Source organism: Bos mutus, chromosome 18 (genome assembly GCF_027580195.1).
Source record: "Bos mutus isolate GX-2022 chromosome 18, NWIPB_WYAK_1.1, whole genome shotgun sequence".
NCBI classification, from domain to species: domain Eukaryota; kingdom Metazoa; phylum Chordata; class Mammalia; order Artiodactyla; family Bovidae; genus Bos; species Bos mutus.
The window spans coordinates 19,104,268-19,128,101 of record NC_091634.1 but is presented as its reverse complement, the minus strand read 5'-3'; the positions used below and the strand labels follow the sequence as shown (position 1 = coordinate 19,128,101).

General features: G+C 43.4%; 1 protein-coding gene across 2 annotated transcripts in view; it reads left to right on the top strand.

The window, feature by feature from the left end:
- The first annotated feature begins 809 nt into the window (after positions 1-809).
- The window catches only part of GPATCH1 (G-patch domain containing 1), a 55,806-nt gene continuing 32,781 nt past the window's right edge, over positions 810-23,834 (top strand). The window contains exons 1-7 of one of the 2 annotated variants that reach the window (XM_070387999.1): positions 811-1,074; positions 8,065-8,199; positions 17,433-17,518; positions 19,169-19,329; positions 21,493-21,590; positions 22,451-22,509; positions 23,240-23,482. In XM_070387999.1, coding sequence (XP_070244100.1) covers positions 1,002-1,074; positions 8,065-8,199; positions 17,433-17,518; positions 19,169-19,329; positions 21,493-21,590; positions 22,451-22,509; positions 23,240-23,482 — 855 coding nt within the window. In that variant the 5' untranslated portion in view covers positions 811-1,001. Of the gene's footprint in view, positions 1,075-8,064; positions 8,200-17,432; positions 17,519-19,168; positions 19,330-21,492; positions 21,591-22,450; positions 22,510-23,239; positions 23,483-23,834 lie in introns of both variants that reach the window. The other variant, XM_070388000.1, reaches the window with a different exon arrangement.

Sequence of the window (23,834 nt, the reverse complement as noted above, 5' to 3'; positions counted from 1 at the left end):
GAAACAGCAGACGGCTGGAGAGACAAGGGTTGGTGGAATAGTGGCCCATCTTTATAGCATCAAAACAAAGAAAACTCCCGTTTGGAGGGTGGCATTAGGTGACTTGTTAGAGTGGTATAGGGTGGGTATTTTTATCTAGTATGAGGTCAGGGAGTAGGCTGGTTTAGAACAGGGAGACTCATGGCAACGGTTGCTATGAGGCTCAGATCTGGAGATGAGATTGGTGCAGGGCTTCGCATCTGTGGCCTTGGTATAGGGCTCCACATCTACGCCCCCCACCTTTTTTCTCCTTTTCTTTTGATCTCTCTCTCTCTCTTTTTTTTTTTTTTCTCTTTGACCAAGTGTTGCCCCAAACTACCTTCCCAGTGGGCATCAGGGTACCCCCTGCCTGTGAATCCTTTCAGAGGTCTGGAAGGGGACTACACTTACTAACCCTAAGGGTGTTATACGGAAAGAGGAGCCTGGCAGGCTATAGTCCGTGGGTTGGCAAAGAGTGGAACACGACTAAGCGGCTAAAGCAACAAGGGCTTTATATTCAGATAGCGCGCGCATGTGTCGGGGTAGAGGCAAATTCCCCGCACATTGACAGTGGTAGCACTGAGGAGAGCAGAGTCTGCCAGCAGGTGAAGTTGGGGAAGGGTCTGGACCGGTTTGAGGAGGGGTGTGGAGGTGCGCAGATTTCCTGGAGAACCAGCAGTCGGACAGCCGGGTGCGTTCGACTCTCTCCCAGGCGCCTCCTCCAGACCGGCACATGGTGCAGTTAGGATGGGCCGTCGTGGCAGCCAAAGCCTCCGCGGCAACTCCTGCGGGGGTCTGCCTCTAACAAAACGGGTTTGAGAACCACTAGGCGCAGATCCCAAGAAAGAAGCTTGCCTGGAGGGGTCAGCACTTTTCACGACTCGCGCTTAGAACTCTTAGCGGTTCGCAGAGAAGAAAGCGCGGAAAATATTTGGCCGCTTGAGGCCGCCGTAGCAAGGGGGCGGAGTCCGGAAGGGAGCAGTATGGCGGCGCTGGACAGTGACAGCGACGAGGATTTGGTCAGCTATGGGACTGGCCTGGAGCCGCTGGAAGAAGGTGCGGGCTAGATTCGTCCCCAGGGCCTCTGGCAAACAGGCTGGGGGTCCAGGGTTCGGGGCCAAAACACTCAACCCTGTGCCAGACCTTTTCTGGCACTGGGGAAAAGGGTTGCGTGCTACGGGCTCTGGGAACAGCGACCAGAAAGGCGTGCACTGTGCTTTCGGGGTGCTTATGTTTTGGAGGGACGGATGAAAGGCCCGGAGGGATGGGAAACAGAAAGATGACAGATAGGTTGGTGTGAGAGCCGAGTTAGGGAAGCAGCGGTGGTCAGGCAATGTTTTTCCTAGGACAGGACGTTTGAGTTCAGACCTGAAACAGAGAAAGGAAGCAGCGGTACAAAGATTTGGGTGAAGAGCATTTTAGGCAAGGCGAACAGCAAGTGCAAAGGCTCTGAAGTCGGAGCCAGTTTGGCAAATTGAGGAACAGGCCGGACTGTTGTGGGTGGAGCATACAGCACCCGGGCGAGGCTGGCAGAAGATGATCTCAGAGGAGGAGGTGGGGATTGAACCTTACTTGGTGTGGTCAGGGAATTTGGATTTTAATACTAAGTGTAGAAGAGTCATGGGGGAGGGGTTACACAAAGGAGGGATGTATGTTTTTAGGTTTATTCTATCCTTGATTTTGTGAATAGGCCGGTTGGGGGTGGGCAGGAGCGAAGCAGGGAGATTAACAAAATTAGGGCGATGATGGTGGCGGCGGTAAGTAGTGGTGAGTTGAGAGTACTTTGAAAGCAGAGCTGACCGCGAACTTGCTCGTGGAATGTAGGGGTGAGAGCAAGATGAAGCAAGATTCTCTTCCATGTTTCTGGTCTAATCCACTTCATGACTTGATTTGTTCAGTAAATTATGTATTGACTAGCCAGTTAGGACTGATGGCAGTGCTATCCCGGTGGAGGAAGGCAAAGGAAATATGGTGGGCAAGGAGTTATTTGCAGACTCCTTTTTTCCCACCCTGACCACATCCTGTCAGCTTGTTTGTACTTCTGGGACATAGCCACTGATAACCCTCTTATTCCCTACAAACAGTTCAAACCATTAGAAACTTCTGCCAGATGCTGGCCCTGTATCTATTCTCTGAGTACAAAAGACAAAGAAATGCTAGTCTCCTGAAAGCTTCTTATGTATTTAAAGACACCCTTTGCATTTCCTATGCTTTCCTGGTGGCTCAGACGGTTAAGTGTCTGCCTACAATGCTGAAGACCCGGGTTCGATCCCTGGGTGGGGAAGATCCTCTGGAGAAGGAAATGGTAACCCGCTCCAGTACTCTTGCCTGGAAAATCCCATGGGAGGAGCCCGGTAGGCTACAGTCTATGGGGTCACAAAGAGTCAGACACAACTGAGCGACTTAACTTTACTTGCATTTCCTCTAAGACATCTCTGTACCACACTCAGTTCTCTAATAAATTCAGTTTAAAGTCCCCTCAACCCTAATTTGTCAAAGCTTTTCTCCAAGTATGGGACCAGAGTGTGGGTTAAGTGGGGCCATCACTAGGTGAGTCCTTTATTTTAGGCTGTATTTCTTTAATACAATCTCAGATTGCTTGGGGTCTCCACAGTGGCTCAGTGGTAAAGAGTCTAACAGCAATTCAGGAGTGGCAGAAGATGTGGGTTCAATCCCTGGGTCGAGAAGATCCCCTGAAGAAGGGAATGGCTACCCCCTCCAGTATTCTTGCCTGGAGAATCCCATGGACAGAGGAACCTGGCGGGCTATAGTTCATAGGGTCACCAAGAATCGGACATGACTGACTTAGCATGAACACATACACACATGAGATCACAGTAGCTGTATCGGCAAACACATCATCCCATGATCCCAAGGAATTTATTGACAAAGATACTTGATTCAAGAAGTTTCAAATCTAGTTGAAAACAAAAGTATGTGATTCACAAGCGCTAAAGTATGTCAAGTAGAGAAGAAATAACCTACACAAGCTAACAGGGAAACCTGAGAAGGCAGGATAGGACCCCCTGAAAACTGGTTGGAATTTAGGTATGCAGAATGAGGAAGGGTTAAACACGCATGGGTGGAGGTTATTATAGCCTGTCAGGAAGGAGTTTGGGTCATTTCTATATTTCTGTTCATGGTTGTTTCCTTGTGAAATGACATTGTAAGTCATCAACTATTTGATCTACATTTTTCTAATTCTTCCTGTATTGATGGTGTACAGAATCTGGAATGAAGCCTAATGGTCTAGCCAGTCTTTTGAAGTAGAGTGAACTTTTTATTTCCTGGCCTAAAATCATCTTTTATCTTCTCATCACTAGAAGTTTTTGAGGACTGATTCATCGTTACCTAAGCATTTTGAAGTTAAAACAGACTCTGACTACCTTTTACAATATAACATACTAGACCAATAACCACTTTTACCTCCTGCTTTGAAACTTTAGTGACAGGTTAGACAAACATTGGTAGAGGAGAGACTATTACTTAATTAAAGTTGCTGGCCATGACAGAAAGTTTTATTGGTTAAGAGACAGTGAAGGGATTCCCTGATGGTCCAGTGATTAAAAGACTTCACGTTCCAATGCAGGGGGTGTGGGTTTGATCCCTGGTCAGAGAGCTAAGACTCGACGTGCCTTGGGGCCAAAAAACCAAGACATAAAACAAGCAATATTGTAACAAATTCAATAAAGACTTAAAACATGATCCACATTAAAAAAAAATCTTAAAAGACAGTGGAGCTTAGCTCAGTGCTCTGTGATGACCTAGAGAGTTGGGATGGGGGCTTGGGAGGGATATATATATACACACACACACATATATATAAATAGCTGATTCACATTGTTGTGCAACAGAAACTAACACAACATTGTAAAGCAATTATACTCCAATTGAAAAAAAGAAACAGAACCTTCAAAAAAAAAAAAAAGAGACAATGACTGATCTGTATACACAGACTCTTAGACACATAGGTGCTCTGGCCTGGAAGAAAGGGGCCTTGGGGCTTATCTTATCTTAGATACGTTCACTTGGCTTCTCATCTCCAGCTCATCCTGCACTCAGATTAATTTAGGACCATTTTCTTCTTCCTTGGTGCTGTGATTCTCCCACTTAAAACTGTCTTTAACTCCCAGTCAGCCACAGGACATACCTGGACCCTGCAGCGCTGTGTTCCATGGCTGCTGCACCATCTGTCCTTCTTATGTATGTGTTTATTTAGTTTTGGCTGTTCTGGGTCTTCATTGCTGTGTGCAGGCTTTCTCTAGTTGCAGCGAGCAGGGGCTACTCTTTGTTGCTGTGCAGGGGCTTCTCATTGTGGTGGCTTCTTGTTGCAGAGCACAGGCTCTAGAGCATGGGCTCAGTAGTTGTGTTGCAAGGGTTCAGCTGCCCCACAGCATGTGGGATATTCCTGGAGCAGGGATCGAACGCATGTCCCCTGCATTGTCAGGCATATTCTTAACCACTGGACTACCAGGGAAGCCCCCATCTGCTCTTCTGGTTCCATATTCCATGGCTTCCTTCCAGTCAGACTGTATGACTTTCTCTAACATCTTACCTTCCCCTTTTAGACCTTCTGTTTACTGTTTACTGATGGCATGAATGCCTCTGGGTGACTCTGATGTTGTGGGCCTTGCACATTGTCAGAGCAGTTCCTATATACGCAGGTCTCCTCTGCTGGACTCTGAGTGCCCTGGGAACAGGAGTGGAACTGTGTTTAGTTTTCCACACCCAGGTCTAGAACAGTCCTGCTTCCTCCGGAAGACCCTCAGTAAACTCCTGGGGGAGTCAAGTAAAGGACAGAATGGGTTGCGTCCCTGACTTGTGTTGAAATCTGATTTCAGTTCTGTGCTTATTGGTTGTGGAACTTAAGGCACTTCTTTAATCAGAGTATCCTTATCAGGGTATGATAAACGAGATAATATGTGTGAAAGGAAAGGAGTAGTTATTATTGGTAGTGATAATTATCATAGACCTCCCTAAAATGCCACTTCCCCTTGGAGTTTTCTTGTGCTGTGATTAGAGGTGGTGCCTCTCGCTCAGGAGCCCCATGGAGCCCAGGGGCTCCCACACTGCGTGGCCCCCAGCATATGCTGCTGGGTTCTGCTTAGTTGTCGACCAATCTCATCTCCATTTTCAGGTCAGGGTACCCGGAGAACCAAGCAAGACAGAACCTTGAGTTGGTGGGACCTGTCCTCTCTTGCCTTAACCCGGTGGTTCACCACTAGGGATGAATTTGCCCCCCAAGGGAGTTTTGGCAATGTCTGGAGACATTTTTGGTTGTCATGCTTTATTGGGACAGGGGTGTTACTGGCATCTAGTGTTACAGGCTAGGGATGCTGCTAACCGAGCTATGGTGTACAAGTCAGTCCCACCTACCTAGGAATTATCCAGCACGGATGCGCCACTCCAACTTAGCCTGGAATTGTGCCAGGTGCGCGTGCAGTAATGGAGCATGTGGGCTGCATTTCTAAGAAATGGTGAAAATCGTGGACTAGGGGACCCAAGTTGTGATTCAGTTCTTGAGAATGAAATGAACTTTCTAACTTATACTAACCAAGCTTTGCTATGGCCAGTGACTGTGCTCAGCTCCTCACATGTGGTTTTTAATCCTTAGCACCATTCTACAAGGTGGTTCAGTTATTACCCTGATTTTGTAGTCGTGGAGACTGAGGCTTAGAGAAATCAAGAAACTTGCCTAAGGTCACAAACCTAGCAAGTAGGAGGGTAGGTTATATTTCTAGAAATGACCTAAAGCCTCCATAAGCTACAAGTAAGAATTTAGGACTATGAGGCTAAACATTTGCTTACTTTTTGTTCCATTATCCAGAAGTAGTGACTGGCTTAATTATTGCAGTCACAGGTGCCCAAGGGCCTTAGGACATGTCTTACCTACTGTATGTGCTACTACTTTGTTGGTCACCAAGTTGTGTCCGACTCTTTGAGATCCCATGGACTGCATGCAGCTTGCTAGGCTTCCCTCTCCCTCACCATCTCCCAGAGTTTGCCCAAGTTCATCTCCATTGAATTGGTGATGCTATCCAACTGTTTCATCCTCTGTCACCCTCTTCTCCTTCTGCCTTCAATCTTTCCTAGCATCAGGATCTTTTACAATGAGTCAGCTGTTTGCATCAGGTGTCAAAATATTGTAGCTTCAGCTTCAGCATCAGTCCTTCAAAGGAGTATTCAAGGTTGATTTCTTTTAAGAATGACTGGTTTGCTTTCCAAGGGACTCTCAAGAGTCTTCTCCAGCACCACAATTCGAAAGCATCAATTCTTCGGTGCTCTGTCTTCTTTACTGTCCAGCTTGCACATATGTACATGTCTGCTGGAAAGACCGTAGCCTTGACTACTACCAATAGCAATAGATGCTGGTACTTTAAAGGTATTTATTTGTGTGTCCCTCTTTTTACCAAGCGCTTTACATGCATTTTCTGATATAATTTGCATAACGACTCAATGAAACAGATGTTGCTATTAGTGTCATCTCTATTTTACAGATGAGGAAGTTGAGGCACAGAGAGGTTAAGATGACCAGAATCGCAGTGCTAGTAAAGGTGGGCTTGCTGTGACTCCACTTGGAGCACTTAACTACTATGTAACTTGCTTTCTGAATTGAATGTTTGAAAATAACTTGATGGTTACTTTTAATTTTCAATAGATACAGACATTTTCATTGGAATTGATAAAATTAGGCAGTACTTTGTGCTGTGGTACCTGAAACTTTAAACATAGGGAATTCATAGGTGAGGCTGAAATTTTTGTTTGTTTGGGTTTTTTTGGCTGAAAATCATGGACTGAGGAGCCTGGTGGGCTACAGTCCATGGGGTCATAAAGAGTTAGACACAACTGAGAGACTAAGCACACAAACACATATGTTATGTGGGATCTTAGTTCCCTGATCGGGGATCAAGCCTGTGCCCCTGTGATGGAAGCCCAGAGTCTTAACCACTGGGCTTAAGCCAGAGAAGCCCAAAGGCTAAAATGTTTTAAATTCCTTTTTTGTTTGTGTAATATTTTGTTGGACTTCCTTGGTGGTTCAGACGGTGAAGAATCTGCCTGCAATGCAGGAGACCCAGGTTTGATCCCTGGGTTGGGAAGATCCCCCGGAGAAGGGAATGGCTACCCACTCCAGGATTCTTGCCTGGAGAATCCCATGGACAGAGGAGCCTGGTGGGCTACCATGGGGTTCCAAAGAGTCCGACACGACTGAGCTACTAACACTCACTCACTAGTTTGTATGATTTAACAAGTCAGCCCTTTCCGACAAAGTAGGAAAAGTAATACATTTAAAGAACAGTAACTGTAGTCCATGGGGTTGCAAAGAGTTAGACACAACTTAGCAACTAAACAACAACAATAAAACTGTGGAATCAAGAGAGTTCCAGAAATAAGGAAACTTAAGCTTTGGGGAAAATGGGCAATATCAGTGGGAAAATTCTGGACTCAGGGATACCATGAATTTCCAGAAGAGATGTAGAAGTGCTTCTCTGCACGCCCTGGGCCACTCCAGCAGCTTGCCTGCCTGACTGCCAGCATGTTTCACCTCCATGGGCTGGAACCCTCGCCCCAGTGTGATTCAGTTTCATAATGGAACTTAGTGGGAAAATCAGGCCACTTTTGTTAAAACATATTTCTAATATAAATATTAAAAGAGATATCTAGAATTTTTCTTAGAACTATAAAGAAAATATATATAAAATATTAAATATATTGTTTTAATTGATAAAATATATTGTTTCCTAAGCTACACACTCTATTAAAATCTAGGAAAAGCAACTTGAATTCTATTTGAAACTACAAGAAGTGAACAATTCATTATGTTTAAAGAAATGATCTTTCGGACTTCTCTGGCAGTCCAGTGGGTAGTACTCAGTGCTTCCACTGTGGGGGACCTGGGTTGGATCCCTGGTCAGGGGACTGAACTTCTGTGAACTGTGTGGCGTGGCCAAAAAATAAATAAAGGAAACAGTGATCTTTGCCCTAAATCCTCTATAACCTTCCACCGCCTTCTCTCTCATTCAAAAAAAATTTTTTTTTCTTTTTCAGGTGAGAGACCAAAGAAGCCGATTCCTCTCCAGGATCAGACCGTCAGAGATGAAAAAGGAAGGTATAAACGATTTCATGGAGCCTTTAGTGGAGGTTTCTCTGCTGGTTACTTCAACACTGTTGGCTCAAAAGAAGGTAGGATTTTCTTAATTACAGCTACTATATGGCTAAAGCAAGTGATTGAAATATAATAAGATTTTCACTCCTCTGCCCCCCTCACCCCCACCCCCAGCAATGCTCCCTATAAAAAAACTTTAAAAAATATGTTAGTATAGGGTTAGCTGAAAAGTTTGTTTGGGTTTTCCCGCACAGTGTAATGGAAAGGCATTGGCCAACCCAGTCAGTATACTGTAGTCGTTTGTGTTCTTTGGATGTTTCCAGAGTGAACTTGTATGTTGTTTATTGATTACAACCTGAAGGTTTGACTTAAAAAAAAAAAGATACATCCTAACCAGATAACTGGACTTCCCAGGTGGCACTACTGGTAAAGAACCCACCTGCCAATACAGGAGACCTAAGAGATGAGGGTTCAATCCCTGGGTCGGGAAGATCCCCTGGAGGAGGAAACGGCAACCCACTCCAGTATTCTTGCCTGGAGAATCCCATGGACAGAGGAGCTTGGTGGGCTACGGTCCATGGGGTCACAGAGAGTCAGACACGACTGAGTGACTTAGCACAGCACCACGTAACCAGGTGATTAAATGATGATGGTGACTTCTGGTTTCTACTCTGTCTCACCTTGGGCAGGGCTCTCATGCAGTCACTCGGCACCATCACCTCACATGACTCAGTGCCTAAGGAGGGCAGGTGTCACAGCTATTCTGTGGGTGAAGACACTGCAGGTCTTGACCCTGGGGTCCACAGTATCACCTGTTAGTACATGTTGTCCACCTGGAGAAAAGAAAAATCAACCAAATTTTTTACATTATGCAACATCGTAAATTCTGTACTGTTTAATGTATGTTTTTAAAAAATGTTTTAACAGAGAAACTGAAAGAAAATGACTTACGTATATCAAATATGAATTAAAATGACTGGTTAACTCACCTAGCAATTATTAAGGACAAGATGAGCCAAATCTGTCATAGATTTTTTTAAAAAATTACTCATACATAACAATGATAGTAAAATAAAGATGGAAAACAATACAAGAAAGTGGAAGGTAGAAAGCAGGTAAGAAAAATAATTAGGGTAAATAAGATGGTTTAAAGTTCAATATCAAGAATGTATAAAGATCAATTCAGTGAGCAAATGATCAAAGTATTTGAACAGTTTACTCCAGAAATGCTACATAGAATGTTCAGCTTTATTGTTATGAAAAGCAAAATTAAATAACTAAGGCACTATTAAAGAAGCATATTTATAAAATGTTAAAAATGGCAGTAGGGCTGGTGAAGAAAGAAATATACGAGTACACTGCTGATGGCTATAATTATGGCTGTATGTATATTATAATTAAAAAGTAAGACCAGCTCAAATGATTAGTCTTCACAGATAGACTGTGATATGTTAATACAATGGAATATCTCCTTACCTTTGGGAGTGACAGATTCAAGCACTGTGCAGCTACAGGGCAAAGACTGTAGGAATCCAAAATGGGGAAGCTGCCCGGCCCAGTGTATTCCCTGGGAGAGCTGATCTTCACTCTCCTGGAGTTCCTCCCAAATTGTCCTGGAAGCCTGCTCCACCCACATACTGGGTATAGGTCTGCTCCATACTCCTCAGCTCCTCAAGACTCTGGCAGGAAGTCAGAAAGGACGTGAGAGAAAATTAAAACAGTTTATCTTAGAGGGTTATGGATAAATTTGACCTCCAGTGCAATTTCTCTCTGCAGGCACGGCACAGCCTTGGTAACCATGAGTGGGGAACAGGGGTGTTAGTTATAGGACTCAGGAATTTGATGGAGTTGGGGGCCTGGTATGGATGGCCATTGCTGACCTTAGACTGTGCTATGCTAGCTTGCTCAGTCGTGTCTGACTCTTTGCGACCCCATGGACTATACCCCGCCAGACTCCTCTGTCCATGGGCTTCTCCAGGCAAGAATGATGGAGTGGGTTGCCATTTCCCCCTCCAAGGGATCACCCCAACCCAGGGATTGAGCCCAGGTCTCGCGCACTGCCAGCGGATTCTTTACTGTCTGAGCCACCAGGGAAACCCACCCTTAGACTAACCAGGTTGCATCCTTTCATGGCTGACTAGTGCACCTGACGTAGTGTTTCTTTGATATGTTAGTGTGTGTGTGTTAAGTTGCTTCAGTCGTGTCTGACTCTTTGCAACCCAATGGACTGTAGCCTGCCTGGCTCCTCTGTCCACACAATTCTCCAGGCAAGAATACCGGAGTGGGTTGCCATGCTTTCCTCCAGGGGATCTTCCCAACCCAGGGATTGTACCCGTGTCTCCTGCGGCTCCTGAATTGCAGGCAGATTCTTTACTGCTGAGCCACCAGGGAAGCCCCTTGATATATTAGTGTATTTTGCTATCCTGGTGGTCTCAGAGATGTCCTTCCTTTTAAGGTGATCTTACATCTTTCTTCTCAGATCTAGTTGGGTTCCTTTCACTGTTTAACTTTGTGTTTTTTTTTTGTTTTTTTTTTTAAGGAGGCGGCGCGGGGCGAGGAGCCGCTGCCCGCGTGCGCCAGGACCACCTCGGCCGTCACCTTGGCCAGGTGGCTGCTCAGGTCCACCGTGCGCTTCACATCCTCCAACTTTGTTTTTTTTTAATTTATTTTTTTATTGAAGGATAATTGTTTTACAGAATTTTGTTGTTTTCTGTCAGACCTCAACATGAATAAGCCATAGGTATACATATATCCCCTCCCTTTTGAACCTCCCTCCCATCTCCTGCCCCATCCCACCCCTCTAGGTTGACGCAGAGCCCCTGTTTGAGTTTCCTGAGCCATACAGCAAATTCCCTTTGGCTATCTATTTTATGTATGGTAATGTAAGTTTCCATGTTACTCTTTCCATACATCTCACCCTCTCCTCCCCTCTCCCCATGTCCATAAGTCTCTTCTCTATGTCTGTTTCTCCATTGCTGCCCTGTAAATAAATTCTTCAGTATCATTTCTCTAGATTCCATATATCTGCATTAGAATACGATTTTTTCTCTTTCTCTTTCTGACTCACTTCACTCTGTATAATAGGTTCTAGGTTCATCCACCTCATCAGAACTGACTCAAATGCATTTGTTTTTATGGCTGAGTAATATTCCATTGTGTATATGTACCACAACTTCTTTATCCATGCATCTGTCAATGGACATCTAGGTTGCCTCCATGTTCTGGCTACTGTAAATAGTGCTGCAATGAACAATGGGGGTATATGTGTCTTTTTGAATTTTGGTTTCCTCAGGGTATATGCCTAGGAGTGGGATTGCTGGGTCATATGGTGGTTTTATTCCTAGTATTTTAAGGAATCTCCATACTGTCTTCCACAGTGACTGCATCAGTTTACATTCCCACCAGCAGTGCAAAAGCTTTCCCTTTTCTTCACACCCTCTCAAGCATTTATTGTTTGTAGACTTTTTGATGATGGCCATTCTGACCAGTGTGAGGTGATATCTCATTGTGGTTTTGATTTGCATTTCTCTAATAATGAGCGATGTTGAGCATCTTTTCATGTGTTTGTCAGCCACCTGTATGTCTTTTTTGGAGAAATGTCTGTTTAGGTCTTTTTCCCACTTTTTGATTGGGTTGTTTTTCTGGCATTGAGTTGTATGAGCTGCTTGTATATGTTGGAAATTTATCCTTTGTCTGTTGTTTCATTTGCTATTTTCTCCCATTCTGAGGGTTGTCTTTTCACCTTGCTTATGGTTTCCTTTGCTGTGCAAAAGCTTTTAAGTTTAATCAGGTCCCACTTGTTTACTTTGGTTTTTATTTCCGTTACTCTAGGAGGTAGGTCATAGAGGATCTTGCTTTGATTTATGTCATCGAGTGTTCTGCCTATGTTTTCCTCTAAGAGTTTTATCATTTCAGGTCTTACATTTAGGTCTTTAATCCATTTTGAGTTTATCTTTGTGTATGGTGTTAGAAAGTGTTCTAATTTCATTCTTTTACACGTAGCTGTCCAGTTTTCCCAGCGCCATTTATTGAAAAGGCTGCCTTTGCTCCATTGTATATTCTTGCCTTCTTTGTCAAAAATAAGGCACCCATTGGTGCATGGGTTTATTTCTGGGCTTTCTGTCTTGTTCTGTTGGTCTAGATTTCTGTTTTTGTGCCAGTACCATACTGCGTTAATGACTGTAGCTTTGTAGTATAATCGGGAAGGTTGTAGTATAATAGTCAGGAAGGTTGATTCCTCCAGCTCCATTCTTCTTTCTCAAGACTGCTTTGGCTATTTGAGGTCCTTTGTATTTCCTTATGAATTGTGAAATTTTTTGTTCTAGTTCTGTGAAAAATGCCATTGGTAGTTTGATAGGGATCACACTGAATCTGTAGATTGCATTTGGTAGTATAGTCATTTTCACAATATTGATTCTTCCTATCCAGGAACATGGAATATCTATCTGTTTATGTTGTCTTTGATTTCTTTCATCAGTGTCTTATAATTTTCTGTGTACAGTTCTTTTGTCTCCTTAGGCAAGTTTATTCCTAGATATTTAATTCTTTTTGTTGAAATGGTAAATGGGATTGATTCCTTAATTTTTCTTTCTGATTTTTCATTGTTAGTATATAGAAATGCAAGTGATTTCTGTGTATTGATTTTGTATCCTGCAACTTTGCTAAATTCCCTGACTAGCTCTAGTAATTTTCTGATACTATCTTTAGGGTTGTCTGTGTACAGCATCGTGTCATCTGCAAACAGTGAGAGCTTTACTTCTTTTCCGATCTGGATTCCTTTTATTTCTTTTTCTTCTCTGATTGCTGTAGCTAGGACTTCCAGAACTACGTTGAATAATAGTGGTGAAAGTGGACACCCTTGTCTTGTTCCTGATCTTAGGGGGAATGCTTTCAGTTTTTCACCATTGAGTATAATGTTTGCTGTAGGCCTATCATATATGGCCTTTACTATGTTGAGATAGGTTCGTTCTATGCCCATTTTTTGAAGAGTTTTAATCATAAATGGGTGCTGAATTTTGTCAGAGGCTTTTTCTGCATCTATTGAGATGATCACATGGTTTTTATCTTTCACTTTGTTAGTATGGTGTGTCACACTGATTGATTTGTGTATATTGAAGAATCCTTGCATTCCTGGAATAAACCCAACTCGATCATGGTGTATGAGCTTTTTTGATGTGTTGCTGAATTCTGTTTGCTACAATTTTGTTGAGGATTTTTGCATTTGTGTTTATCAGTGATATTGGCCTGTACTTTTCTTTTATTGTGTTGTCTTTGTCTGATTTTGGTATCAGGGTGATGGTGGCCTTGTAGAATGAGTTTGGAAGTGTTCCTTACTCTGCAATCTTTTGAAAGAGTTTTAGAAGGATAGGCATCAGCTTTTCTATAAATGTTTGATAGAATTCTCCTGTGAAGCCATCTGGTCCAGGGCTTTTGTTTTTTAGGAGATTTTTGATCACAGCTTCAATTTCAGTGCTTGTAATTGTGTTGTTCATAATTTTTATTTCTTCCTGGTTCAGTCTTGGAAGATTGACCTTTTCTAAGTATCTGTCCATTTCTTCCAGGTTATCCATTTTATTGCCATATTGTTGTTCATAGTAGTCTCTGATAATACTTTGTATTTCTGCATTGTCTGTTGTAACCTCTCCTTTTTCATTTCTAATTTTGTTGATGTGATTCTTCTCTCTTTTTTTCTTGATGAGTCTGGCTAAAGGTTTGTCAATTTTGTTTATCATCTCAAAGAATCAGCTTTTAGTTTTATTAATCTTTACTATTGTTTCTTTCATTTCTTTTAAATTTATTTTTGCTTCGACCTTTATGATTTCTCTCCTTCTACTAATTTTGGGTGTTTTTTGTTCTTCTTTTTCCAGTTGTTTTAGGTGTAAAGTTAGATTGTCTATTTAATGTTTTTCTTGTTTCTCGAGGTAGGATTGTTTTGCTATGAACTTTCAATGGCACTCCACTCCAGTACTCTTGCCTGGAAAATCCCATGGACGGAGGAGCCTGGTGGGCTGCTGTCCGTGGGGTCGCTAAGAGTCGGATACGACTGAGCGACTTCACTTTCATTTTTCACTTTCATGCATTGGAGAAGGAAATGGCAACCCACTCCAGTGTTCTTGCCTGGAGAATCCCAGGGACAGGGGAGCCTGGTGGGCTGCCGTCTGTGGGGTCGCACAGAGTCGGACACGACTGAAGCGACTTAGCAGCAGCAGTAGCAGTTCCTCTTAGAACTGCTTTTCCTGCATCCTATAGGTTTTGAGTTGTCCTGTCTTCATTGTCATTTGTTTCTAGAAATTTTTTTATTTCCCTTTTGATTTCTTCAGTAACCTGCTGGTTCCTTAGAAATGTGTTATTTAATCTCCATATGTTTGTGTTTCTTACAGTTTTTTTCTTGTAATTGATATCTAGTCTCATAGTGTTGTGGTTGGAGAAGATGCTTGATATGATTTCACTTTTCTTAAACTTACTGAGGTTTGATTTGTGACCCACGATGTGATGATGTCTCCTGGAAAATGTTCCATATGCACTTGAGAAGAAGGTGTATTCTTCTGCATTGGGATGGAATGTCATGAAGATATCAATGAGATCTGTCTCATCTAATGTATCATTTAAGACTTGTGTTTCCTTATTAATTTTCTGTTTTGATGATCTGTCCATTGGCGTGAGTGGGGTGTTAAAGTCTCCTACTATTATTGTGTTACTGTAAATTTCTGCTTTTATGTCTATTAGTGTTTGTCTTATGTACTGAGGTGCTTCTATGTTGGGTGCATAGATATTTACAATTATTATGTTTTCCTCTTATATCCCTTGATCATTATTTATTTAGTGTCCTTCCTTATCTCTTGTAATCTTCTTTATTTTAAGGTCTATTTTGTCTGATATGAGGATTGCTACTCCAGCTTTCTTTGCTTCCCATTTGCATGGAATATATTTTTTCTATCCTCTCACTTTCAGTCTATATGTGTCTTGAGGTCTGAAGTGGGTTTCTTATAGACAGCATATATATGGGTCCTGATTTTGTATCCATTCAGCCAGTCTGTGTCTTTTGGTTGGAGCTTTTAATCCATTTACATTGAAAGTAATTATTGATATATATGTTCTGATTGCCATTTTCTTAATTGTTTGGGGTTGATTTTGTAGATCTTTTTTCTTCTCTTGTATTTCTTGACTATATAAGTCCGTTTAACATTTGTTGTAAAGCTGGTTTGGTGGTACTGAGTTCTCTTAACTTCTGCTTGTCTGAAAAGCTTTTTATTTCTCCATCAATTTTGAATGAGATCCTTGCCAGGTACAGTAATCTTGGTGGTAGATTTTTCCCTTTCAGTACTTTAAAAATATCCTGCCATTCCCTTCTAGCCTGCAGAGTTTCTGCTGAAAGATCAGCTGTTAAGAGTATGGGTTTCCCTTGTATGTTACTTGTTGCTTCTCCCTTGCTGGTTTTAATATTCTTTCTTTGTGTTTAGTCTTTGTTAGTTTGATTAGTATGTGTCTTGGTGTGTTTCTCCTTGGGTTTATCCTGTATGGGACTCTTTGTGCTTCTTGGATTTGATTGACTCTTTCCTTTTCCATGTTGGGAAATTTTTCAACTATAATCTCTTTGAAATTTTTCTCATACCCTTTCTTTTCCTCTTCTTCTTCTGGGACCCCTGTAATTCGAATGTTGGTGTATTTGATATTGTTGCAGAGGTCTCTGAGACTGTCCTCAGTTCTTTTTATTCTTTTTACTTTATTCTGTTCTTCAGAAATTATTTCCACCATTTTATCTTCCAGCTCACCAATTTGTCCTTCTGCTTCAGATATTCTGCTATTGATTCCTTCTAGAGTATTTTTAATTTCAATAATTGTGTTGTTTGTTTCTGCATGTTTATTCTTTAATTCTTCTAGGTCTTTGTTAATTGATTCTTGCATTTTCTCCGTTTTGTTTTCAAGGTTTTTGATCATCTTTACTGTCGTTATTCTGAATTCTTTTTCGGATAGTTTGCCTATTTCCTCTTCATTTATTTGGATTTCTGTGTTTCTAGTTTGTTCCTTCATTTGTATAGTATTTCTCTGCCTTTTCATTATTATTTTTTTAAACTTATTGTGTTTGAGGTCTCCTTTTCCCAGGCTTCAAGGTTGAATTCTTTCTTCCTTTTGGTTTCTGCCCTCCTAAGGTTGGTCCAGTGGTTTGTGTAAGCTTGTATAGGGTGAGATCTGTGCTGAGTTTTTGTTTGTTTTTTCTCTGATGGCCAAGGCTGAGGGAGGTGGTAATCCTGTCTGCTGATGATCGGGTTTGTATTTTTGTTTTGTTTGTTGTTTAGATGAGGCGTTCTGCACAGGGTGCTACTGGAGGTTGGGTGATGCCAGCTCTTGTATTCAAGTGGTTTCCTTTGTGTGAGTTCTCACTGTTTGATATTCTCTAGGGTTAGTTCCCTGGTAGTCTAAGATCTTGGAATCAGTGCTCCCACTCCAAAGGCTCAGGGCCCGAATGCTCTTTATCCATGCAGCTTTTCATCCACTCAACCATCAGGTAGTCCGATGATCCCGCTGTGCTCCAGGCACAGAGCTCTGAGCTGAGGACTCAAAGACGAAGGGTTCCTGCACATAAGAGAGTAAGGGAGTGTGTGTTTTCGCTCTGATGACTCTTCTGGGAGCCTCCTTTTGAATTGCTGGCTCAGGAACCCAGGCTCCTGCCATGTTGTGGCTCCATGTTCCTCTAAGTCCTTGGAGTTCTCTCTGTTCAATCGTCTCAGTTCAGTTCAGTCACTCAGTTGTGTCCAACCCACTGTTTAAGTTTCGGTGTATAATTTGATTTCTCTTGGTTGCAAATTCTTCTGGGGAAAGAAGAATTTCTCACTGTATCCCCTAAGTTCTGACAACAGGGCACTTGGAAATTAATAAGTTTATGTGGCCTAATTGTGTCTATGTAAGCAGTGAGCTGAGAAGTCACTGAGAATTTGTAGTTACTGGAGGTTTCAATTCCATATGTGTTGCTGCTGCTAAGTCACTTCAGTCGTGTCCGACTCTGTGCGACCCCATAGACAGCAGCCCACCAGGGTCCCCCGTCCCTGGGATTCTCCAGGCAAGAACACTGGAGTGGGTTGCCATTTCCTTCTCCAATGCATGAAAGTGAAAAGTGAAAGTGAAGTCGCTCAGTCGTGTCCGACTCTTAGCGACCCCATGGACTGCAGCCCACCAGGCTCCTCCGTCCATGGGATTTTCCAGGCAAGAGTACTGGAGTGGGGTGCCATTGCCTTCTCCGTCATATGTGTTATTTAGTCATAAACCAAAATACCATCTATGATTATAATGTTCTAAACTCTTTTCTTTCAAGGATGGACACCCTCTTCCTTCGTGTCTTCACGACAGAACAGAGCAGACAAGTCTGTTCTTGGTCCCGAAGATTTTATGGATGAAGAGGTGGGTGTGCAGAACTATAACCACCACTTTGCCAGTGGGATGTGGGTGGGTGGTTGCTGTAGCACCTTCTCTCTTCCTAGAACGTCCAGTGTATGATCTCCTCTTTGTAAGATTTTATCTTTTCGGTATTTTGACTTTATAGTGCCCTGTATGTGAATGGATTCTCGTTCATTGGTGTACTGCCTGAACAGGCTAGTGCCAGTTTCTAAAGTCAAGAGTGTAAGCAGAAGGTCATATATTGGCAAATTTACTTGAAAATGCCCCAATTGCCCCAAAAGTGCAACGTCTGCTGAGCTGAGTCCATAGCCTTCCACAGCGACTCTTAAAACACATACTGCTGTTTCAGTTCAGTTCAGTTTAGTCGCTCAGTTGTGTCCGACTCTTTGTGACCCCATGAACCGCAGCACGCCAGGCCTCCCTGTCTATCACTAACTCCCAGAGTTCACCCAAACTCATGTCCATTGAGTTGGTGATGCCATACTGCTGTTTAAGGAGGAGTAAATGACTGGAGAAAGGAGTGAAAGGAAGTCCCACGCAGACATTTGCCTGTCTCATTAAAGCGACCAAGACCGCCAGCTTCTTAGGGTAAACAGTGGGGGGTTCTAAAGTGGTCCTGCAGCCCAAAGGTTGGGCTCTGTTTTCTTGTAAAATTAAACCTGTTCTTTAAAACCTATTCATGGGTTCATTTGGAATAAAGATTAAGTAAAGTGCTTATATGGGCATGCTTTAGGCTGCAGGTGAAAGGCCAGGGGTGGCCCTTTTCCTGTTTGACCTGCATAATCTATGAGGAAGCCTATCTAATGAAACAAGTCTGGATGTCAGCAGGGTCCCAGGTTCATAGTAATCTTCTGCACGTCAGCTTGTCCTTACATGAGCTCTCTTTGCCGTTGTGAGGTGGCTGTGGTAGTTCGAGGTGGCACATTTGTGATGACATTACCCAGTGGAAGGAGGACTTTCTTCTTGGAATCTTTTCTTGAGAGCAAAGAAACCATCTGGTGGTTTTCCCTCACATCTGCCCTGGTGAATTCTCTTATACCCATTCTTAAAGCAGTCCCTGGCAGGGAAAATGGGATCAGAATGCCTGGCTTAGATAAGACATGAACCACTGCCCATCTCCTGAACCCTCCGTACCCCACCAGAGACACCAATCCTGAAGTGCACGGTGGCTCAGAGCAAGGCTGGTGCCTGGACAGCCTCAGGGCATGGGGAAAGAGGAAAGGGCCTTGGTTGTTGGACAGGCTGCCGACGGTAACTGCTTCACTAAATGCAAAAGCTCCTAACACTAAGCCTGGCACAGAGGTGCTCCTGAATACTTGTTGACTGCGACTCTAAAATTACCCTCTTCACACTGACCTTTGAGATATTGTCCAAGAAGAACAAACAATACAGCCCTTACTTCCTGTCTTCCTAGCATGGCATTGCCTCTAGTGGCTTCACTGAGCAGCCACTGTCAAGCAACTTTGTTGTTGGCCGCTGGCCTTAACTTATCCAAAATCACTGTGAAAATCAGCTTCTCTGCTGATCCTTAACTCAGTTTCGTAGTTTTAACTTTTTTTTTTTTTCAGAGAAATAAAGCCATGTGATGTATCATACTTAATTACTTTCCAAATAATGTGAGTAATTCTGCTTGTCTTTTTTTTTTTTTTTAAGGATCTTAGTGAATTTGGGATAGCACCTAAATCAATCGTTACCACAGATGATTTTGCTTCTAAAACCAAAGATCGGATACGAGAAAAGGCCCGGCAGTTAGCAGCGGCTACTGCCCCTATTCCTGGAGCCACTTTGCTTGATGACCTGATAACACCAGCGAAGTAAGAAGGATTTTTTTGTAATTAATCCATTTATGTGGCTGCAGTGGGTCTTGGTTGAGGCTTCCAGGACCCTTGATCTTGACATGCAGGCTCTTTTAGTTGCAGCTTGTGGGATCAGCTGGTAGAGAATCCCCCTGCAATGCAGGAGACCTGGGTTCGATCCCTGGGTTGAGAAGATCCCCTGGAGAAGGGAAAGGCTACCCACTCCAGTATTCTGGCCTGAAGAATGCCATGGACAGCATAGTCCATGGGGTCACAAAGAGTAGGACACGACTGGGCGACTTTCACACACTCACTGTGGGATCTTTGGTTGTGGCATGTGTGATCTCGTTCCCTAACCAGGGTTGGAAACCAGTCCCCTGCATCGGGAGCTCAGAGTCCTAGCTGCTGGACCACCGGGGACACCCCTAGAAGAATTTAATTCTGACTTCTCTGATCTTGGCGTCACTGCCTTGCCTATGTATGATAATCTTGTTGTTTAGTCGCTCAGTCATGTCCAGCCCTTTGCAACCCCATGAACTGCAGCACGCCAGGCTTCCCTGTCCTTCACTATCTCCCTGAGTTTGCTCAAACTCACGTCCATTGAGTCAGTGATGCCTTCCAGCCATCTCATCCTCTGTTACTCACCTTCTCCTCTTGCCCTCAGTCTTTTCCAGTGAGTTGGCTCTTTGTATCATGCGGCCAGAGTATTGGAGCTTCAGCTTTAGCACCAGTCCTTCCAAAGGATATTCAGGATTGATTTCCCTTAGGATTGACTGGTTTGGTTTCCTTGCTGTCCAAGGGACTCTCAAGAGTCTTCTCCAGCGCCACAGTTCGAAAGCATCAATTTTTTGGTGCTCAGCCTTCTTTATGGTCTAACACTCACATCCATACATGACTATTGGAAAAATCATAGCTTTGACTAGATGGACCTTTGTTGGCAAAGTGATGGCTCTTTTAAATACACTGTCTAGGTTGGTCATAGCTTTTCTTCCAAGGAGCAAGCATCTTTTAATTTCATGGCTGCAGTCACCGTCCGCATTGATTTTGGATCCCAAGAAAATGAAATCTGAGACTGTTTCCACATTTTCCCCATCTATCTGCCATGAGGTGATAGGACTGGCCACCATGATCTTCATTTTTTGAATGTTGAATTTTAAGCCAGCTTTTTCACTCTCCTCTTTCACCCTCATCAAGAGGCTCTTTAGTTCCTTTTCACTTTCTGCCATTAATGTGGTATCATCTGCATGTCTGAGGCTGTTGATATTTCTCCTGGCAGTCTTGATTCCAGCTTGTGATTTATCCAGCCTGGCATTTTGCATGAGAGTCCCTTGGACTGCAAGGAGATGCAACCAGTCCATTCTGAAGGAGATCAGCCCTGGGATTTCTTTGGAAGGAATGATGCTAAAGCTGAAACTCCAGTACTTTGGCCATCTCATGCGAAGAGTTGACTCATTGGAAAAGACCCTGATGCTGGGAGGGATTTGGGGGCAGGAGGAGAAGGGGATGACAGAGGATGAGATGGCTGGATGGCATCACTGACTCGATGGATGTGAGTCTGAGTGAACTCCGGGGGTTGGTGATGGACAGGGAGGCCTGGCGTGCTGCGATTCATGGTGTCGCAAAGAGTCAGACACGACGGAGTGACTGAACTGAACTGAATCTTAATTAAGGTTAATTTGGCTGCAAGTAGGAGAAGCCCTCTTAGCCCAGCTTGAGTACAAAAGGGGGTTTTGCTAAAAGGACCTTGTGCTGTTACTACATGGCATACTCTAGAACTCTAGCCACTGGCTGTGTTACTGGAGGCTGCAGAGCTATTAGGAGCTGGTGCAGCTTCCCTCTGACCCCCTGCCTCACAATTTTAAGGAGTCTCTCCTCATTCTACCCTCCCATTTTGCATACCTCCTTGTTCTGCTCCTGGGCATGTGGCCTGATTTGGCAACCTCAGACCATCATGTCTTCCCAGGCCACATGCTTGGCATCTGTGTGCCTGTCCCAAAGCCCTGGGAGAGGAGGCATCTGATGGACTTCCCCAAGGTCAGTCAGCTGTAGTGAGAACAGCAGGGCCATGCAGTCCTAACAGGGATGGGAGAAGGGCTCAGGCATGGCAGATACATGAGTTGCTTGTTTCCTGCTGTTCCTTGGTGTTTTAAAAAGTTCATTGTTGGTACCTTGATATCCTAGATTATCTGTTGGTTTTGAATTGCTAAGAAAAATGGGTTGGAAGGAAGGACAAGGAATTGGTCCTCGAGTAAAGAGAAGACCACGCCGACAGAAACCTGGTATGTATATTGATTACCATCAATTCTGCAGCATACTTTTAAAAAATATTTACTTGGCTGTGCCAGGTCCCAGTTGCGGCATGTGGGATCTTTGATCCTTGCTGCCTCATTTGTGGCATGCAAACTCTTAGTTGTGCCATGCAGACTTTTTTTTTTTTTGAAATTGTGTATTTATTTATTTATTGGGCTGTGCTGGGTCTTAGCCACGGCACTCGGGATATTTGCTCTTCATTGCAGCATGTGGGATCTTTAGTTGGGACCTATGAACTCTTAAGTTATGGTGTGTATTAATCTAATGTCATGACCAGGGATTGAACCCAGGCCCCCTGCATTGGGAGTGTGGAATCTTAGCCATTGGGCCACCAGGGAAGTCCCCTACAGCATGCATTTTTGATGACTATCTGTTTCTAGCAATAAGATTGCTGGGTCAAGTGATGTGCACATATTTTAAGGTTTTTCACCTGTAATGCGAGATACATTGTACTATTTTACATTCCCACCAGCAGCCTAGGAAAGTTCTTGTTTCCTACCTTTACCAAAACAGTGTTGGAGCTTAACATGGTTATTTTCTGTTTATTCCTGTCCTGTGGTCTCCCCAGCCAGACTGTGAACTCTGGGAGGAAGCAGTGCTTTCCTTCCGGTTCCCCGTGGCTCTGGGCGGTAGTGGCTCGTCACTGTGTGCGTTGTCGCCAGAGTGCAGGTGGGGCAGGAGCTGGTGGAATACCTGAGTGACGAGTGCCCGACGCTAAAGCTGGAGCACCTTTTACAGGCTCAGCCATCTTCCTCTGAAGTGTGTCAGTGAATCAGCTTTCTATATTTCTAGTCACGCCTGGCTAATGCATTTGAAATCTCTTTGATAGATCCTGGAGTAAAAATCTATGGTTGTGCATTACCCCCTGGAGGCTCTGAAGGATCTGAGGTATTGTATAGAACAATTGACCTTCAGTTTGGCACACTAGCACCTGTTATTTTATGAATGTGAAATTTAAGGTCAGAAAATTTTAGAAATCAGTCCTATCCTATTACAGGGAAATACCCATACCCTAAAACTGTCCTCATTATGCCAGATAATGCATTCAACAGCATGCCAACCCCACTGATGCCCCCAGTCTGTTCAGATTCTTAAAGTGGAATTGTTTGTCAGAAATAGGCTCACAGATATAGAAAACAAGCTTATGGTTAGCAAAGGAGAGAGTGATGAGGCCAAGGGGGAGAGATAAATTGGGAGTTTGAGATTAAAATATATACACTGTGTGTGTGTGTGTGTGTGTGCTTAGTTGCTCACAATAAGGACCTAGTGTATAGCACAGGGAACTGTATTCAGTATCTTGAAATAACCTATAATGCAAAAGAAATCTGAAAACGATATATGTTATTAAACTGAATCACTTTATTGTATACCTGGAACTAACGTAACATTGTAAATCAACTGTACTTCAACTTAAAAAAAAAAAAAGGTTCCAAAGTATGGAGTTGTTTGTGTTAGTGTCACTTGTTTGGGGACCTGATTTAGTGATCTGTGATAGCAGAAACGAAAGTATGATTACTCTTGTCTGGGGAATGAATCATGGCATTTGAAAATGGTATTTTACAGGCTTTACGCCAAGCAGTGACTCACTTGCATTCCACTTTTTAAACGCTGAAAATAGGATGAAGATGATGACTACTTGCCAGAAAATGTGACCTTTGCACCCAAGGATGTCACACCCGTGGATTTCACACCCAAAGATAATGTACACGGACTGGCTTACAAGGGCCTGGATCCTCACCAAGCGCTGTTTGGAACCTCAGGAGAACATTTTAATCTTTTTAGTGGGGGACCCGAAGAGACCGGCGATCTTCTTGGAGACATTGGTGTGAATAAAGGAAGAAAACTGGGAATTTCAGGCCAGGTAAAAGTGTTTTCTGTTTTATAGACAGGGAATCATTGACAAAGAAGAATTGTCATACAGCAGCATGCATGTGAATGCTTGCGAGGTTGCCTCAGGCATGTCCAATCCTTTGCGACTCCATGGACTACAGCCCACCAAGCTCTTCTGTCCATGGGATTCTCCAGACATGAATACCAGAGTGGGTTGCCATGCCCTCCTCCAGGGGATCTTCCCAACCCAGGGACTGAACCCACATTTCTTATGTCTCCTACATTGGCAGGTAGGTTCCTTATCACTAGTGCCACCTTCGAAGCCCTTGCCCCATGGTGAGCACTCATTATTGATTGACTAAATGAAGATCTTAAAGGGTTTG